Genomic DNA, 19,737 nt, shown 5'->3' with positions numbered 1-19,737 from the left:
CCACCTTTAGGGTTGGGATCCATCTCATGTCAGTTTTGTGTAAATGTACCTCTGATCACATCACCTACCTACTGCACCAAATGGCAGCAGCACTTCACTTATAATTCAAAATGTCACACAACCTTCTAACCATTCTTCCTTTACATTACAGCTCAATGACACATATGTCTTCCTATCTATGAGCCTTTCGCTTGGGCTACTTTCAGCTCCAGTGAGCTCCGCAGCCAGTATCTTCAGGGCCAACTGTAGTCAACTAAGGGCCAAATCAAAATGATACCTTCATCGTGAAAATTTCATTTTCCTGTTCAAAATTTATCTCTGCACCATTTCAACTTCTATAGCACTTATAACCTGTACACTTCCTTAAGGAATGTAATTACTTTCTCTAATTCTTGTTTGTAAGATCACTCTGGCATCCCCCACAACATCAGACGCAATGCCCCACCATAGCAGTTTACCAAGGAGTGTCTGTGGAATGAAGGGAAGCATCCCACTTACCTGGCCGAAGGTAAAGGTCTGAGGAAGCTGCAGCAATCCGTTCCCGCTCCTTCTCCCGCTCCCTTTCACGTTCTCTTTCAGCACTTGCAGCTGCTGCAAGGTGTGTTGAGTGTCCTGTAAAACACATAAACCTGCAACTTATAGACAAAAATATTAACCTATCAGGTACATCAAACAACTTCAAAATTCTTAACTAAAAAATTTTCAAAAAGTTTCATATTTAAGATGTAGGAAGTTCACTGTATTAGTCTTAGAAGACAAAGGGAGCCTAACACAAGCTTTTAGGATATTTCTAGAGCACCTAGTGACAGATGGCAATAGGAACTATTACTAAATATTAAATGAAAAACGCAGACCGCCTAAGGGAAGAAAGTGCCCAAAATACCTCCAAAGGCTATGCTGTTAACCCTTGAGCATGCTGGTCATATCAGAGAGGTATGTGACTGTGTGGACTCTTACCTGGAGACATAGAAGCAGAGTTGTATGGCCTGGGAGGGAAAGTAATCTGTGTACCAGGAATATAAGTGATTCTGTCCATGGGAGGAGTACTTGTTCCCCCTGGATGAGGCACTAAAATTGCTGGAGGCATATTGGTCAGATCAATGATTCCTGCTCAAAAGAGAAATATAATAAAATTATATTAACTTTAAGTATTATTCTAAAGATACAGAACTACACATGGCTTTTTAAAATCTCTATAACCCAATGATATTTTGTATACAGCACAAATAAAAATGTTTAAGATTATCATCACTTTGTAAGACCTTGTTTAAATCTAGAGAAGGATATGAAATACTCTGCCCCATACCAGTAACCTAAAAGCATGGACTTAAGAGAGACAGAAAACTGGTAAAACAATGATTTCAACATCTAGCACAATGACTTGGTTTAGTTATTTCAGTGTTCACTAAAACACCGTCTCAATCCATCACTTTGTATGCTTCAAGGGCTAGAGGCTACAGAGAAAAGCATTTGCCTCTTTCCTTTCTTTGCATCATTCATTCAACAAATATCTACTGAGTACCTAGGACCCCTGGGTACACACAGTAAGTCCTATGAAATATGAACTGCAAAGACACAGACCCCTTGTTGTTGGGTACGGGAGACCCAGCTGCTGCTCTCTTGGGGAGAGTCCTCTGGCCACATCTGGACGTAAGTTCACTTGCATCTGCTGTGAGGTAATGTAATCATTTAGGATTGTCTGTCTTGTGTTCTCCATTGCATAAAGCTGATACTGACTTGGGTAACCTGGAGTTGGTGAAAGCTGTCTCTGAAACAGGTAAGCAGCAGCTGCTAATTGAGAGAACAAGAGAAAGGCATTTCGTTTAGCCTAGGTAAAATTCCTCTGCTAAACATCACCCACAAAAAGAGTAAGGAAAAAACAATCTGTTGAGCTAATGTGCACATGACTCTTTGATTTAGCATCGGGGAGGGTGCTATAGAGATTAAAGTGGATTCATTTTAGACCTTGATATATCAGAAATATTAATATACACATTCTTTTTTTAATACTTTTAAAAATATATCTTTATTGATTTCAGAGAGAGGAAGGGAGAAGGAGAGAGAGAGATAGAAACATCAATGATGAGAGAGTTACTGATCGGCTGCCTCCTGCAAGCCCCCCGACTGGGGAACGAGCCCGCAACCCAGGCATGTGCCCTGACTGAGAATGGAATTGCGATCTCCTGGATCCTAGGTCGATGCTCAACGGCTGAGCCACTCCGTCCAGGCAATATACACATTCTGATGTCAGATGTAATAGAAAAGGGAAAGGAGAAACTAGACAAAATATGAGTAGTAGCCTTTTTACCAGTAGAACAGAAGCTAAAAGAATTCTCAAGTAGTTTCAATCTTTGCCATGTAACTTTATTATATTTTCACCTAAAGTCTCCAAGACCTATTTGAAAATAAAATTATTTTTGAAGTACTGATTATTCAGTAAGACTAAAATGGAAATATATGTGAAAACACTTTGTGACAAATGGGAACTTTACTTCTCTGGGGGTGAAAATGATTAGTCTATAACCATTTAATTAGTCCATGTGTTCAGAGGAGACATTCGCAAACTTTTCCTATAAAGGGCCAGATGGCAAAAATTTTAGGCTTTGTGAACCATATGGTCTCTACCATTGGAGCCACAGACATAAACAAATGCACATAGCTATGTGCTAATAAAACTTTATTTACACAAACAGGCAGTATCAGAATTTTGCCCCCAGGCCGTAGTTTGACAACCCTAGGCAAGAGCTTGACACAAGACATTACGAAGGGATAGGTGTGGTAAAAAGAAAACGTCTCTATCCTCAAAACATTTATAATTCAGCAAAAGCTCAAAAATGACAAGCAAATCAAACTGCTATAAAATAAAGGACTGTAATACACACTGAATGAAAGTATAAATATTCGATTTTGTCTGATAACTTGAGTAAACTATTTTACATATACATGTTCTACCTAAAATGATGTACGACAAGTTTTCTGGAACATTTGCTTCCCATTGATCCAGAACCCCACAGGCAGGGACATCTGTCAGCTTACTCCTATGGGAACTTCTGCCTCAGTTCAGGATAGTCCCTAAAGGACTAGGTGTGGACTCGTCTGAAATGTTCTCAATAATTTGCTGGCAGTTCCTAATATAGCTTTCAGATAAAATATTTTCTACACATACTCTTAGAAATCTTGGCATACTGGTAATGAAAACTGCTTCCCTAAAGACCAAAGTGAAACACAAACGTTCCGTGTCCCAATTTCAACTTGGAGGATCTAACATGCAAACAGAAGAGGTATGAGCAGAAAAAAACATTTGAGTCTGAGCAGGCAAGAGGAGCAGGGACTGGGACCTTGGAGGGCAGGGTGGAGCCCGCACAGCAGGTGGGTCAGGACAGACAGCACAGCAGACTCTCCACTGACAACCTGCTGACTATGCTGATGGGACTCCTTTCCCTCTGCAGAGCAGCTGCCCTGCCCTTTCCCCTTTACGGCGCAGCATCACTGTGTCCAGTGTGGACTGATCTCTAGAAAACCCAGACACTTCCATACCTACCAGAATTATATTTACCCACAGTCAGTGGCGTCTATTCAAAAGTTCCTTCTAGCTACACTTGCTACTGTAATTACATAACTTAATGATATATAAACTTATGAGAGAAAAATGAAGAGTGATTTCTCTGGAAGTTAAGATGAATGCTTTGGAAAGATTCAATACAGAAGTTGAATCAAGTATGGCCTAGGGAATTTTAAAAGACAAGGGAGAAAATCTAGAAGGATTCTGTATTTAGATTGATTTGAAGTGTCTCTAAATTTTAGCTTCACTTAAAAAACCAAACCTGGAAATGTAAGTATTGTTTACATAAGATAATGGTGCGGTTTAATCAGTGCACCTAGGCCTTAGATCAAAACACTGATAAATCAATGCCTATGTTATAAATTAAAATGTTTAAGCTATACCTGTGCCATTCAAAAATAATTATTCACATATAGTAAGCCACTTTTTCAATCAGTTTAAGCAAATGCCATGAGATAAGAGAGCTTTTCATATATCTATTCCTTTTAGTTCTTTAAGGGGTACTGGTAATATTTTGCTGCCTGACTTAGATGCTAGTAGCATGGGGGTGGTACAGTTTATGAAAATTCACTGAGCTGTACACTAATGATATTGCGCAACTTTGTGCATACTGTACTTTAATAAACAGAAAGTTTAAAAAGTTAACACAGATATATCATTTCTTTGCCATAAATTAGCACTGTACACTGTGCCTACCGGGATCCAGGGCTCTGTGAAACGGCATGGCTGGATCCAAGTGTGTGGGAAGATGGCTCCGATAAACCTCTCCTGTGGTGCTGCCCCGATGATGGGGATCGAAAGGACTGTGGCTCACTACGGGGTCCACCCCAGGTACTGGAGACTTCGCTGGTATGCTTTCCCTCTGGGTAGGGGTCAGTGTTGATTTTCTTTCATGGTTGATAGATTTGCTAGAAGAAATTGTAACTGGAAAAAAGAGCCAACACCACAAATTCTTAAGAAAACTTGCTGAGTATGATATTTACCATTTCTCAACCAAATACAGACTACAGTTATATAACATCTTGATCTTCCCTGTCCACTAAACATTTAACATTCAATCTTGCGATATATGCAAATGTAAAGAACTAGTAGATTTTGAGGTTTGCAGATTACCACCTTCTGGATGATAGCACCAGCATTTTATAACCTAATGTTAAGATTAAAATTAAGTTCAGTATTCTTCTTTAAATCCCATTATAAATAATTTTGTTTTCTGTATGACTTTAACATTCTCAATTCTTTTGATCTCACATGTATCAAATCTCAGCTTCCTCTCTCTTTATTAACTAGCCTCCTTGCTGACCATCATTGCTAAGTGATACAGTAGTCCCCATTCCCCCCCTTTTTTTGTATTCTGAGGTTTCATTTACCCATGATCAACTGTGGTCCAAAATATTAGATGGAAAATTACAGAAATAAATAATTCATAAGTTTTAAATTGTGTTGTGTTCTGCGCAGTGTGATTGCAACCTTGTGCCCTCCCACTCCACCTCCACACAGTGCATGCACTACAGGAATGCTACCTGCCCACTAGTCACTTAGTAGCCCTTTGGGTTATCTGTCCAAATCCCGCAGTGCTTGTGTTCAAGTCACACCTATTTTACTTAATAATGGCCCCAAAGCGCAAGAGTAGTGATGCTGGCAATTCAGATATGCCAAAGAGAAGCTGTAAAGTGCTTCCTTTAAGTGAAAAGGTTATGTATAGGGAAAAATCTACTCTACCAAGGTTCAGAACTATCCTTGGTTTCAGGCGTCCACTGGGGGTTTAGAACATATCCCTGCAGATAAGTGGGAACTGTACTCTTTTTCCTTGCTCTGTACTTCCACAAAGACTTTCTCATTACCTCACCAACCTCCATCTCTTCCCTACTCCAGCCTCTTCTTTTATAAGTGTTATTCAGAAAGGTTAGATGATCCCACCAATGCCTAGTATATGCACTTATTGGTCAATATCCTCACTTGCTTTAATAACTGTAGCAAAACACTGCAATATGTGATTTATAAGAAATATATATGTGGTCCTCATACACAGTTCCTAACTCACAGCTTCCCAAACCCTTGGAATTTCTTAAGTGTTAGAGGGTGAAGGCATCTTTTGTTATGTTAATGTAAGTGACTTCTAGAAAGCACCTAGGAGAGGGAGATGACAGGAGAACCAATCACAAGATTAAAGGGTTAGAACTTTCAGTCCCACTCCCTGACCTTCAGGGAGGCTGGAGCTGAATTCAGTTGTCAATGCCAGTGATTTAATCAATCGTGCCTACATAATAAAACGTTCATAAAAAACCAAAAGGACTGCCTTCAGAAAGCTTCCTGGTTGGTGGGCAATGGTGGTGCTGCAAGAGTGGCATGGAAGCTCCACACCTCTTACCACAACCTTGTCCTATGCATCTCTTCTATCTGGTGGCCTAATAACTAAAACGTTTCTCTGACTTCTGTGAGTCATTCTAGAAATTAACTGAACCCAAGGAGGGAGCCGTGGGAACCTCTGATTTACTGCCAGTAGGTCAAAAGTACAGGTAACAATCTGAACTTGCAATTGGCATCCTGCGTTGGAGGGTATCCTTGGAACCTCCAATCTGTAGCCAGTTGGTCAGGAGCAGACGTGGGGAGGGAGAAAGGAGGGAATGGGTCTTGTAGGCTGAACCTTTAACCTGTGGAATCTGATGTTATTTCTGGGAAGATAGTGTTGGAACTGAGTTGTATTCTTGGATACCCTGTTGATGTCTGAGAATTGCTTGTTGGTGTGGGGAAACACCCCCTCCCCATCCACACACACCATGTTGAAAACTGGGTCTCAGAACATCCAAAATAAACACACAGAAAATAAAATTTACAATTTTAGCCATTTTAAAGGGGACAATTTAGTGGCATTAATACACTCACAACACTATGCAACCATTGTCACAACCTAATTATTAATACTTTGATAATATCAACTTGACTATGATCAAAGAAATCTGGTCACAACCAAGAAACACACTCTGGTTAATCACACCCCTTCCAAGCCTCAACTTGCTCACATATCAAGTGCATTTTCCTTCTGCAGGGCAATTCTTCGTCGATACTAGAGCCAAAAGGTTTTGGATTCACCACCCTACTCATAAGCAGGCACTTCCCTCTTCTCCTCCCTCCATGCTACTACTACCCCTCTCCCAATGCCTAAAACACATTTCTCCTTTACAACTCTCGCAGTGTCCAGCTCAGGACCTGGAACATGAGCCCTCAATTAATATGTACTTCAATAAAATTTAAAATAAGTAGATACACTTTTAAGAAGGTCTCAGATTGTGTCAGGAACCACCTGACAAAAATCAATGCCTCTCTTACCTTACTGATGTACCCACCAGTAACAACAACAATAGTTCACATTTACTGAGTCCTTCAAACACACCTGGCACTCTTCTTTTAAAGTTCTTTAAACTTACTACCTCATTTTATCTTTACAACAATCCAGTGAAGTAGGTCTTAATACTACATTACCATTTTTAAGGATGAGGAAACACAGGCACAGAAAAATTAACTTGTCTAAGCTCATGCAGTAAGAAGAACTTTAGTTCAAGCCTAAACAGTCTTGCTTCACAGCCTAAACTTTCACCTGCCATGTCAGATTGCTGCTGAAGAAACGACTGTCAAAACTGACTTCCAGAGAACCTTACAGGCTTAGCTGGGGGGAAAAACCACCACTCTAAGACTATACTTATTCTAGAGCATTTCTAGGCTCCATCATACACTGCACTTGATTAAAATATTGGATATTTTACCCACAATGATGCCTACTTTAAATTTGATAGCCCTCCATAACACTAGCGTCAAGCATAACCTATTGATCCTGTGACAATGTAAAGCTAACAATTTGACATTTGCTACTTGCCAGATGTGAAAAAGTGCAATAAAAATGATGAGAGAAGGACACAACAATAACATACCATCAGAAGTTCTATTCATCATGGGTGAGCCTCTGGACATGGTGTTCTGATAACTCACAGGCGTCCGCCGTGCACTGGTATCGTCATAAATCCCAGGACTCAGCTGTGCTTTGGGAGCTTCATGAAGTGTTGACCTAAGAACTGAGGGGCCAGAGCTTACCACTGATGTATGCCGGGAACGCACTTGCTCGCCTGCTTTCACATCCTCGTATTTTCCCCGTTCTATCACTTTTATGTTCTCTGACACAACTTCCAGTGGAGGCATTCCACGGGCCAGTTTGCTAGGTCCCGTGATTAAGGATTTGACATTGTGTTTGATGGCAGATTGACCTGAGTTGCTGTCAAACTTTATTGGTGTACCCTAAAGGGAAAGAAACAAACATGACAGATGGCCCAAAGCACCTGAATATGTTCCCATCTAAGGTCTATGTTTGGCTCATGGAAATTATAGTTTGCTGTAGTAATCGGGTGTTTTTTCCTATTACAGTTTACATTCAATATTATTTTGTATTAGTTTCAGGTGTACAGCATAGTGGTTAGACAATCATATACTTCACAGAGTGGTCCCCTGATATTTCAAGTACTGACCTGGTACCGTACATAATTACTGTAATATAATTGACTATATTCCATAAGCTGTGCTTTACATTCCTATGACTATTTTGTAACTTCCAAACTGTACTTCTTAATCCCTTCACCTTTTTCTCCCAGTGCCCCAACTCCTCCTCCCGGCTAGTAACCCTCAGTTTGTTCTCTGTATCTATAAGTTTGTTTGTTTAGTTTGTTCATTTATTTTGTTTTTTTAAATTCCACATGTAAGTGAAATCATATGGTATTTTTCTGATTTATTTCAGTTAGCATAATACCCTCTAGGTCCATTCAATTTGCTGTTGCAAATTTTAAGATTTCATCTTTTTTTAATGGCTGAGTAATATTCCATTGTATATACATACAACATTTGTTTTTAAATCCTCACCTGAGGATATATTTTATTGATTTTTAGAGAGAGAGGAAAAGAGAGAAAGAAAAACCTTGATGCGAGAAACATCATTTGGTTGCCTCCTGTACCTGTCCCGACCGGGGACTGAACCCAAAACCTAGGTATGTTCCCTGACTGGGAATCAAACCAGCAACCTTTCGGGATACAGGAACGATATTCCAAGCAACCGAGCCACCTGGCCAGGGCTGTACTACAACTTTTTTATCCACTCGTCTACTGATGGGCACTTAGGTTGCTTCCATCTGGGCTACTGTAAATAATACTTCAATGAACATAGGGGTGCACATATTCTTTCAAATTTTGTTTTGGATGTAGTAATCTATTGCCTGTATGCATGTCTCAATCACAAGCCCACGGATCTGAGTTGTGTACTTTCCCACATTATACATCCACATTATGAATACAATAAAAACTAATGATAAAGTATACATAAAACTTTCACATTTATTTCTAAGAGATCTGACCTCAGAAGGACTACTTACAATTATTAAGTTACACTTTTAAAAATGTCTAATAAATATCACAGTCTAAAGTGGAATGACTGACAAAAAGAACCACAATCCAGTTACCTGGGAGATGGAACCCTCAATTATCGGCCTTGTGCTCTGGACCACTTCTGGAGTTTTCCGGCTTTCCTGAGTTAAAATATCTTGTCGTGGAATCTCGTGAATGGAACGCCCCATTTCTTTGATGGTGGTAATGCCATCATATGGTTTTCCTTTACTAATGGCACCTTCAAATGCTCGTATAGGAGGACTCTCCCTTTTAATCTGTTTGGGATATTTAAGGCCATCTTCAAAGCTTTCAGTTGTTGCTCTGGGTGTGCCTTCAAATAAGAATTCAAGAAACATACTTATTAAAATAATGCCCATGCTGTATAAAAATGCCACTGAACTGTAAACTTAATTGTTAAAATGGTAAATTTTGTTACATATTTTACCACAATTTAAAAATATTAATGCCTTGTCATCTTGCAGTTTCTAATCAATTTTCTGTTTATATCTTTAAATAAATATTCATCAGTCATTTTTTTAGGCTTGTTCAAATTTCCATACATCATCACAATCACAGAATGGTTCTTACATAACAAAGATGCCTTTACATTAAAAAATTAGGCAACTGTCATCTTCGAATAAAGGATGTAGCTCAGAAACAGAAGATTTGTCATTAAGACCTAAATAATATTTCAAAGGGGAAAATATCTTGAAAAGTAGGTTTCACACACTGCAAATTAATGTCAAACTACTTTGCCAGTGAAGCAGTCATGACAAACAAGCAAAACGTTTACCCTGCATTATGGAACCAGATAGCACAGTCCTTTCTTTGATGTCAGAATGAGGGCTCCCTCTGGGCAATGCTCGGCATATCAGCCCTTCAAAACAAGAAAGCAATTCAAGTATTAAAAAAAAAAGTGTATGTCAATCCATGTATACTTTATATTGTCCTTAGAGTATGTATTTTTGATAAAAGCTCTATGGAGAAAGGGGTGCCATTTTAAACTGTGTATGGTGCCAGCTGGGTACTAGACTTATCTGGGAGAAAACTGTAAAATATATAAATGTCTAAGCACTTTGCTGTACACCTGAAACTAATATAATGAATTGACAACTGTAATTGAAAATAAAGGGGGGGTATTTTAAATCTGTGAGCTATTAAGCATGTCATGTAATGAAAGTTAGAAGTACCACACATGACATCACCTATTCCTTTTTAAATGTTTTCCTAAATAGAAAATGGACACAAAAGATATCTATTATAGGTCAAAAAGGAAACAAAGGCACTTTCAAAGCTAAATCTAAAATCCCAATGCTTCTTTATCAAGGTCAGAGAAAATACAAAAGGACTGAAAATCATTGTTTAGCTTTGAAATACATCTGTGAGAAAAAGAAATGAAAAATAGATACCTTGAAAATAGACAAAACATTAAATGAAACATGAAAATCAAAATTAAAGAGTTAAAAATAAGCTCATAAGGAGTTTCACACTATACATGTATGGGGTGGGGCAACAGTAGGTTTACAGTTGTTCATATGGCAATAATACAATAATTAATAAAAAATAATACAAGAATAAACTCTATATTTCACGTTCTCACAACTTTTGTCTTACCCTGAATGGCTGATAAATTGAGGAGGACTTACCCTGTTTTTAGTATTTCATCTAGATTAAAATTAAACAGTTGAGGCAGGTTAAGAGTTCAAGAAAGTGAGTCATTAAGAAAACAAAACTATACTATAATTTACTGAATGTATATCATGATCAACACAGGTTGGACACCTGTCTCTAACTCTCACATAATGGTAGGTACAATTCCCTAATTTACAGAAGAGGAAACAGGTTCAGAGAAATTCACTAAGAAAGGGGGAAGCTCGGATTCAATACATGTCTTTGCTCTATCCACTACACCATTTTATCTGCCTCACAACACAAAGTTCTCATAATGAATTTTACATTTTTAAACTCATTTATCTCAAACAGAAAAAGGTCTACAAATTATATAAGCATTCTAATAGTTACCTACAATGTGACCAATTATGTTTAATTTTTACTTCCCCCCACTGTCATGTACCGACATATGTAAATAGAAATAGAAATTTAATTTCATATTAATGCAGTATCTATTTTATATAGTATACATATTAATATATTAATATTATGTAATATATCAATATATTAATATTATTTCATTTATATAGTAATATAAATTTCAGGTAGAAACAACAGATTGAATACAACCTCGCCCAACAATGCAAATTTACTATACAAAATTAAATATCTAAATGCTGTTCTGGAAACAAGAGTTTACCCTCTAAAGGTGCTGACACAGGAGACTCCCTCATTGACAACCCTTGCTTTATATTTCCTTCCACTGATTCATAGCTTCTTTTTAAACTGATTTCATGAGCTGTTCTCGGACTCCTTGTCCCTTCTCGGGCATTCTTAATATCTGCAGAATACAGAAATAAGAATTGCTCAGACAGAACTCAATGTCTATTGTACAGTAAGAAAGTTAATATAATTTCATAGTCCATCTTATAAAAACAATAATATAAACACTAGTCTTATCCCACAATATACATCTGTGCAAATGATATTTATAAAAATGTTTTCATTCATTCAAATATATTTATTGAATTCCAGTCTTACAGATAAGGTTAACAAATTAAGTCCCTTTGCTCATGAAACTTACCCAATAGTGGCAGATACAGATAAATTAATAGGCAATTACTATAGAGTATAACAAGTACTATGAAAAGAAAAGTACAATGTGCTATGAAATGTGGGAAGGGAAACCTAACACTTAAAGGTACAGGTAAGAAGTAATGTTTAAGATGAGAACTGAATGACAAATAAGAGCTGCTTAAGTCAAAAGTAAAGAAAGAGCCCTGGCCGGTGTTGCTCAGTGGTTAGAGCATCAGCCCCCCACACTGGAGGAGCTTGGGTTCGATTCCCAGTCAAGGGAACGAACAAACCTGGGTTGCCGGTTCCATCCCCAGTACCAGTCAGGGGGTGTGTGAGAGGCAACCAGTCGATGTGTCTCTCTCACAAAGATGTTTCTCCTTCTCTCTCCCACTCGCTTCTTCCCTCCCTCCCCTTCCTCCCTCCCTTCATTCCTAAAAAAAAAAAAAATCAATGGAAAAAATATCCTTGGGTAAGGATTAACAACAACAAAAGAAGAAAGGAGGAAGTAAAACTGTTTCATTATCTGCAGATGACATGACTGTATTTAGAAAATCCTAAAAACCAGCAAAAAACTACTAAATTTAATAAATGAATTTGGCTATGTAGCAGGATACAAAATTAACACACAGAAATTGATGGCATTTTTATATACCAATAATGAACTCTCAGAAAGACAAACTAAAAAAAAAATCCCATTTACCACTGCAACAAAAAAACTAAGATACTTAGGAATAAACTTAACCAAGGATGTAAAAGACCTGTACTCGGAAAACTATAGGGCATTGAAAAAAGAAATAAAGGAAGATATAAATAGTGGAAGAATATACCGTGTTCATGCATTGGTAGAATTAATATTAGAATTATCCATACTACCCAAAGCTATCTATAGATTCAATGCAATTCCTATTAAAATCCCAACAGCATATTTCACAGAATTAGAACAAATACTCCAAAAATTTATATGGAACCAAAAAAGACCCCAAATAGCACGGCAATCCTGAGAAAGAGGAAAAAGGTTGGAGGGATCACAATATCAGATATCAAGTTATACTACAAAGCCACTGTAATCAAAACAGCCTGGTACTGGTACAAGAACAGATATATAGATCAGTGGAACAGAACAGAGAACCCAGAAATTGACCCACACCATTATGGTCAATTAATATTTGACAAAGGAGGCAAGAACATATAATGGAGTACAGACTGTCTCTTCAATAAATGGTGCTGGGAAAATTGGACAGGTACATGCAAAAAAATGAAACCAGACCACCAACTTATACCATACACAAGAATAAACTTAAAATGGATAAAAGACTTAAATGTAAGTCATGAAACCATAAAAATCCTAGAAGAAAACATATGCTGCAAAATCTCAGACATCTCTCATAGCAATGTGTGTGCTGATACATCTCCTAGGGCAAGGGAAACAAAGGAGAAAATAAAAATGGGCCTATATCAAAATAAAAAGCTTCTGCACAGCAAAAGAAACCATTAACAGAATGAAAAGGGAGCCCACTGTATGGGAGAACATATTTATCAATGACACATCTGATAAGGGGTTAATATCCAAAATATATAAGGAACTCATACAACTTAACAAAAGGAAGACCAAACAATCCAATTAGAAAATGGGCAAAGGGCCTAAATAGACATTTCTCCAAACAAGACATACAGATGGCCAAGAGACATATGAGAAAATGTTCTCAAGTCACTAATCATCAGAGGTGCAAATTAAAACCACAATGAGGTATCACTTCACACCTGTCAGAATGGCTCCATCAACAAATCAACAAACGACATGTGCTGGTGAGGGTGTGGAGAAAGGGGAACCCTAGTGCACTGCTGGTGGGAACGCAGACTGGTGCAGCCACTATGGAAAACAGTATGGAGGTTCCTCAAAAGATTAAATATGGAGCTGCCATTTGACCCAGAGATCCCACTTCTAGGAATATATCCTAAGAAACACCAATGAGAAAGAATTATACACCTCTATGTTCACAGCAGCACAATTTGCGATAGCTAAGATCAGCCCAAGTGACCTTCAGTAGATGAGTGGATAAAAAAATCTGTGGCACATTTACACCATGGAATACTACGCAGCTATAAAAAAGAAGGATCTCTTATCCTTTGAGACATCATGGAGGGATCTGGAGAGTATTATGCTAAAGTGAAATAAGTCAGGCAGAGAAAGACAAGTATCACATGATCTCACTCATGTGGAATCTAATAAACAAAATAAACTGATGAACAAAATACATCCAGAAACATAGAAGCATGGAACTGACTGACAATCTCAGAGGGAAGGCAGGGATGGGTGGGGGAGGGGTGGGGAGAGATTAACCAAAGAACTTACATGCATATATGCATAACCCATGGACACAGACAACAGTATGGGAAAGGCCTGGGGGGCTGAGAATACGGGGTGGAGGGGATCAAGGGGGAAAAAACGGAACATCTGTAATACTTTCAACAATAAAGATAAATTTTAAAAAAACAAAGAACTTAAACTCGGCCCTGGCTGGTAGCTCAGTTAGTTAGAGCATAGCCCAGATACACCACGTTTTTGGTTTTGATTTCCAATTGGCACATACAAGAAGCAACCAATGACGGCATGAGTCAGTGGAACATCAAATTGATGTCTCTGTCTCTCTCTGTTCCCACCCCCTTCCCACTCCACCCCCCCAAAATAAATAATAAAGGAACTTAAACTCAGTTAATGGTCAATGCATAGAGTGAAGGAAGAGTGCAGGGGGAGTAACTGCAAAGGGGTTAAGAGAAAAAGTGGGAAGGAGAGAATATGAAGAGCTAAGCTGGAAGGACATCCTGGAGGGGTGATTAAACCAAGGTAACGAATTTACAATAACCTTAAAGGCAATGGAGTCGAGCAGAAAGTGACATAATGTAGAGTTCTGACTATGGGTTAAAACTGAAGGCTGGGTGATCAGTCAGGCAGCTACTGAACCATCCAAACGAAAGATGACGGCAACAGTGGGGAATAAACAGAAATGGATCAATTCTGAGGCTTTAGGGAAGAGAACAGAAACAGCTTAGTGACTGACTAGATGGATACAGAAACCGTTAGAATTCTGGCTTAGACAAGGTACAGTAAATTCTTTCCCCAGAATCAAAATGTAAACCAATATGTGCCAGAATGTTAACACAACAAAGGGGGAAGGAAATAAGATTACCATATATTTTGCATCAGGCACTGTGTGCTCACATACTTTACTTCTTTATATTTGAAGATAAAGATAAAGCATGACTAATGACCACTCAGATCACAAAAATAACTGTAAATGAGAACTCAAATCCAGTTCATAACTTGGCTTTTATAACATAACCGAGTTATTCTTATAAAATCATATGACTGGGAAAATATAACTTAAGAGTACATCTAAAGAATTGTTTTCACATAGACATTAAAATAGTTACATTTAAGGAGAATTTAAATTCAATACTCTTTCCAGGATTATCAGATTATTATCTTCTCCTTAATGCTTAACTCATAAAATAGGAACCTCTTTAAAATAAAAGTGATTCTATGCCCTAGCCAGTTTCGCTCAGTGGTTAGAGTGTCAGCTGGAGGAGAGAAGGGTCCTGGGTTCGATTATGGCCAAGGGCACCTACCTTGGTTGTAGGCTCGGTCCCTGGCTCCAGTCAGGATGCGTATGTCTCTCTCACATCAGTCTGTCTCTCTCTCTCTCCCCTTCCCTCCCTCCCTTACACTCTCTCTGAAAAAGCAATGGAAAAAATACTCTTGGGTGAGGATTAAAATGAATGAATGAATGAATGAATGAGTGAATGAATGAATAAATGTGATTCTATTAAAAGTTAATGAAATGTCTTTTCATAGGCTAAATCAACAAACTAGAGTTGACATTAGCTACTACTTATACGACACTAACTATGAGGTCTGCACTGCTAACCACTTTTCATTGACTGTCTCAGTTAATTTTTCACAAACATTTCATGAGAAGATACTATTATCAACCCCTTTACATAGAGGAAAATTGGGCTCAGGGAAGGGAATCTAACTACCCTAAAGCAAGTATGTGGGGAACCAGAGAACATGTTTTTAGTCACAGGTTATAGCACTGGCTTCAGTGTAGAGACATAATACTTACTATCATAAGATAAGATGTGTCCACTTTTGCCTTCATAAATAACATGGCCTTTGGATGCAGTTTCCTCTCTGCCTTTCTCAGGACTGCTCTCTTCCATGGGTATTCTAGAAATGGGTCCCTTCACCAAACCCTCAGTTGGTATTCCAGCCTGGGACAGAGCCGGGGTACCCTGCCATGAAATCAAACACAAGTACCAGAAAAGTCACTCGAGTTTAGTGGAAATGCAAGAAACTCAAAATTTAATCTACCACACTGAGAGTCAGACCAACCCATATCTTCAAAGAAGGAAAAACGAGCACATGAGACAAACTCAAACATTAAGTTTTTATAAACATAAAAAAGTACTATATATCTTCACTCTTGAACACTGACACACAAAACATCTTAAAATGCTGATAAATATATGAGTTGAATCAGCTTTCTTTCCTGCTGTGAAGTCAAACCTTTATGAAGGCACTTAACTGGAGGGAAAAAAATTGTTTTAAGGCCTAAAATCATGCAAATGTAATAAAGCTTTTTCAAAATTTCTAATAAAAGTAACAATAAATTAAGTTGTAACTTTTAGAGTACCACAACTTCTCTCATAATGTGATAAGAGGAATAAAGAACTTTCAATTACCAAACTGTCTGCTGGGCTAGATCTCTAGTCATCAATAAGAGAAAGGGAAGAAAAACTCAGATGTCTCCACTTTGTGATACAGATTCAGGTTAGGTCACATCATCTGAGTTTACCCATCACTAGCCCTCTGCTGGGCTGTCTATGACCATGGTTCTTCTTACCCTTCCTTAACGCAGTAAACCCTTCCTTCTAGGAAAATCCTTCATGAAACCTAGAATGTAGGGTACTTTGCACAAGTGAGCTACTTGGGTTGAAATGGAAGTGGAAGGCGCAGACCTAGCCCACTCACACATTTGGAGTCCCCCCAATTCTAGAGAGGACATCTGAAACGACATGCTTACAGCAGGAAGAATAATGAGACTAATACATTTACTCATTTAGCCATTAAGTGAGCTCAGTAGCAAACATCTGGAAACTCTTCATACCTACTTTGAAAGTGCCCATGTCAAACTGATTCAAAAATAAACAGATAAAGCCTAGCCTAATTTGATCTAGTTCATTCTGTCTTCCTACTCACAGTTTGGATACTAGAGTGAAAATGAGAAGAAAAAATAATATGCATGGGCCATTTATTTTTCTTCTGTTTATATCAAAGTGTTTGCTTATTCTACAAACTAATTTCAAGGAAATATGTACTTTGGTCAAATGTGGAAGGAGAGATCTAAGAGTTAGTATGCAACTTTCTAGATCACTATATGCTATACTCTAGAAACCATGTCTTAAGGAGGAATCACTGGGGGGTCTTATTAAATGGAGATTCTGATTCAACAGGTCTAAAAAGTGGAGAATGAAACTTCTGCGTTATTTTAACAAGCTCCCAGGTGATGCTGATGCTCTGTGGCACTAACCACACTTGGTCAGCAAGGTCCTAGAGCATGGGTCTCAAATGGGCATGCAGCAGAACCACTGGAGGGCTGAAAATCCCAGTTTGGTGGGTCCCATCCCCATGGGTGAGATTTCAGTACATCTGGGGTGGGGCCTCATTGATATGTCCAACAATTTCTCAGGTGACACTGATGCTGCTGGTCTGGGGACCACACTTTAACAACCACTGTCCTAGGGAACAGGAACATATGACAAGGAAGAGGAACAGAACAGAAAACCTGTGATGGGTACAATGTGCAAAAAGTACAGAACTCTGTTTATAATAATTTCCTAACACAGACTTTTCCTTTCCCAGATCTACATTAATAAAGAGGCTAAGGGCTATTTTACATTTCAAACTAAAATTAGTATCTGAGGAAAAGACCTTTTCTTACTCAAAACTGGAAATTTATTTAGCCTAAAATTGGAAGAAGATACTTGATTTTTGGTGCTTTTGTCAATGCCATCCTTATTTCTTGGTTTAGCGTTAGATTCTAGCAAGGCAGCTTACATACTAAGACTGTAGACCTTCCTTTTCACAAGAGTTGGAAAAGCAAGCAAATAATTTATAATGATTTTCTTCTCAATTTCTATGTAAGCTGAGCACGTGATAAAAGCTTTGCCAGAAAGACAGTAAGAGTTGCATCAATTAGAACTTGTTTCTTCTGCCAGTTTTCAAATAACTGACCTATCAAATGAACCACAGCATAGATAATACAGCTTGTAGTCAAAATAATCACATTAATGTCTTTATGCAGACAGTTTATGTATCTGGGATTTATCATCACTGAAACCCAGTCTTATAACCCAGAACAATGAACAACTTAATCACAAAACTATGTAGCTAGAACAGACAAAGCTCTTCAGACTTTACCTCCAGTGTTCTCCGTATTTCAGGAATGATCGTAACTAACCTGAGTGATAGAGCCCCGTAGGGATGGGATGCTTTCCATGGAAATTTTGCTAGTTGGAGTTCCCCGGGTTATACTTCCTTCTTGAGTGGTTCCCGTGGTACCTGAATAAAAACCAAATATTCAGCAAATTATATCCCCTACCCCCTCAAAGAAAACAAACAAACAATAGCAAAAATCAGCCCCTACTTGGCAAAGGGATGAGAGGAGAAGGAAACAGCAGCACACAAAAGAAGTTTTTGTTTAATTGAAATGTACTTTTAAAATAATATTGCAATTAGTACAAAGGGCTGCTGAAATATGGGATTTCAAAGTTTTTAAATGATTTTTACATGAAAAGAAAACTTAAATTTAGAATTTAAAGTCTCTAACTTAAAACCCACCATTAAAGCATATCAATTACTTACTTTAATAAATTTATTGGGGACAAAAGTTTAATATTTCTGCCGAACAGCATATTTTTACCTCTGACCACTCCTTCATGTTGTGCCCTGACCAATAAACCCTCAGGTTGTGAGTTTTGGCTTCGGGGAGAAAATTCTTCCTGCTTGATATAGGGCACAGTAGCTATGGACCAAAGCAAGAGAAAAATGTAGAGATTAAGTGCTGAGTTACTGCCTATGATGCTACAAATGCGGAAACATATGAGTATTATACTTACTGACCTGCTTTGGCAGATTCCTGCTGCCGTGGTAGTCCAAGAGAGATGGAGCCCACCGAGGGCTTAGCAGTTTCTTGAGTGTAGGAAGCCTGATTATGAGAAGTCAAATAAGTGCCAGGTGTTCCCTAAAAGTAATTTTAAAAGACCAAAATAACATTGTCTTTTCACAAGGTCAACTATAAATTTAATGTTTACATTTCTGTTTATAAAAATTTACACCTCCCACTGCTCAAATTTTAAAACAGGTATTTGTAAAGCAAGAAAATCCTGGTATGGTCAAGTAATCTACCTTATATGGTCAATTAATAAAATGCCAACTAATACAAAATTAATAAAATGGTCAATTTTTAAAATGTCAATTGATCTACACTCATATGATAAATTAATCTACGTTTACATGGTCAATTAATCTATGACAAAGGAGGTGGGAATATCCAATGGGGAAAAGACAGTCTCTTTGTAAACTGGACAGATACATGCAAAAGAAAAAAAAATGAAGCTGACTACTTTCTTACATCACATACAAAAATAAACTCAAAATGAATTAAAGACTTAAATATAAGACTGAAACCATAAAACTCCTAGAAAAAAATGTAGGCAGTAAATTCTTTGATATTAGTCTTAGCAATATTTTTGTAGCTATGTCTCCTCAGGCAAGGGCAACAAAAGCAAAAATAAACAAATGGGACTACATCAAACTAAAAAGCTTTTACACAGCAAGGGAAACACCATAAGAAACATCAAAAAAGGCAGCCTACTGAATGGGAGAAGATATGAATAACAGAGAACTTTTGTCCATAATATGTAAATAACTTCTATAACCTAGTAACAAAAAGACTCAATAAAAATGGATAATAAGGCTTAAACAGTGACTTCACAATCAT

The 19,737-nt window shown here is 37.9% G+C and overlaps 1 protein-coding gene across 24 annotated transcripts in view; it reads right to left on the bottom strand.

Annotated features, from left to right (window-relative positions):
• Positions 1 to 19,737, bottom strand: part of NCOR1 (nuclear receptor corepressor 1) — a gene marked incomplete at its 3' end in the record, with an annotated part of 194,618 nt that overhangs the window by 25,200 nt on the left and 149,681 nt on the right. For 18 of the 24 annotated variants that reach the window (XR_014000470.1, XR_014000471.1, XM_081161018.1 and 15 more), the window contains 12 exons: positions 18,858 to 18,978; positions 18,658 to 18,759; positions 18,196 to 18,296; positions 15,799 to 15,967; positions 11,298 to 11,438; positions 9,780 to 9,863; positions 9,061 to 9,317; positions 7,492 to 7,852; positions 4,259 to 4,486; positions 1,582 to 1,791; positions 958 to 1,107; positions 499 to 612 (listed from right to left, as the gene is read on the bottom strand). Coding sequence is in view for 22 of the 24 variants with exons in the window: in XM_081161018.1 (XP_081017144.1) it covers positions 499 to 612; positions 958 to 1,107; positions 1,582 to 1,791; positions 4,259 to 4,486; positions 7,492 to 7,852; positions 9,061 to 9,317; positions 9,780 to 9,863; positions 11,298 to 11,438; positions 15,799 to 15,967; positions 18,196 to 18,296; positions 18,658 to 18,759; positions 18,858 to 18,978 (2,038 nt within the window). The remainder of the gene's footprint in view (positions 1 to 498; positions 613 to 957; positions 1,108 to 1,581; positions 1,792 to 4,258; positions 4,487 to 7,491; positions 7,853 to 9,060; positions 9,318 to 9,779; positions 9,864 to 11,297; positions 11,439 to 15,798; positions 15,968 to 18,195; positions 18,297 to 18,657; positions 18,760 to 18,857; positions 18,979 to 19,737) is intronic. The other 6 variants (XM_081161006.1, XM_081161017.1, XM_081161010.1 and 3 more) reach the window with 2 other exon arrangements.

This window comes from Miniopterus schreibersii, assembly GCF_964146895.1.
Source record: "Miniopterus schreibersii genome assembly, chromosome: 16".
Lineage (NCBI taxonomy): Eukaryota > Metazoa > Chordata > Mammalia > Chiroptera > Miniopteridae > Miniopterus > Miniopterus schreibersii.
Note: the sequence above shows the minus strand (reverse complement) of the source record. Positions and strands in the feature narration are given on the sequence as shown.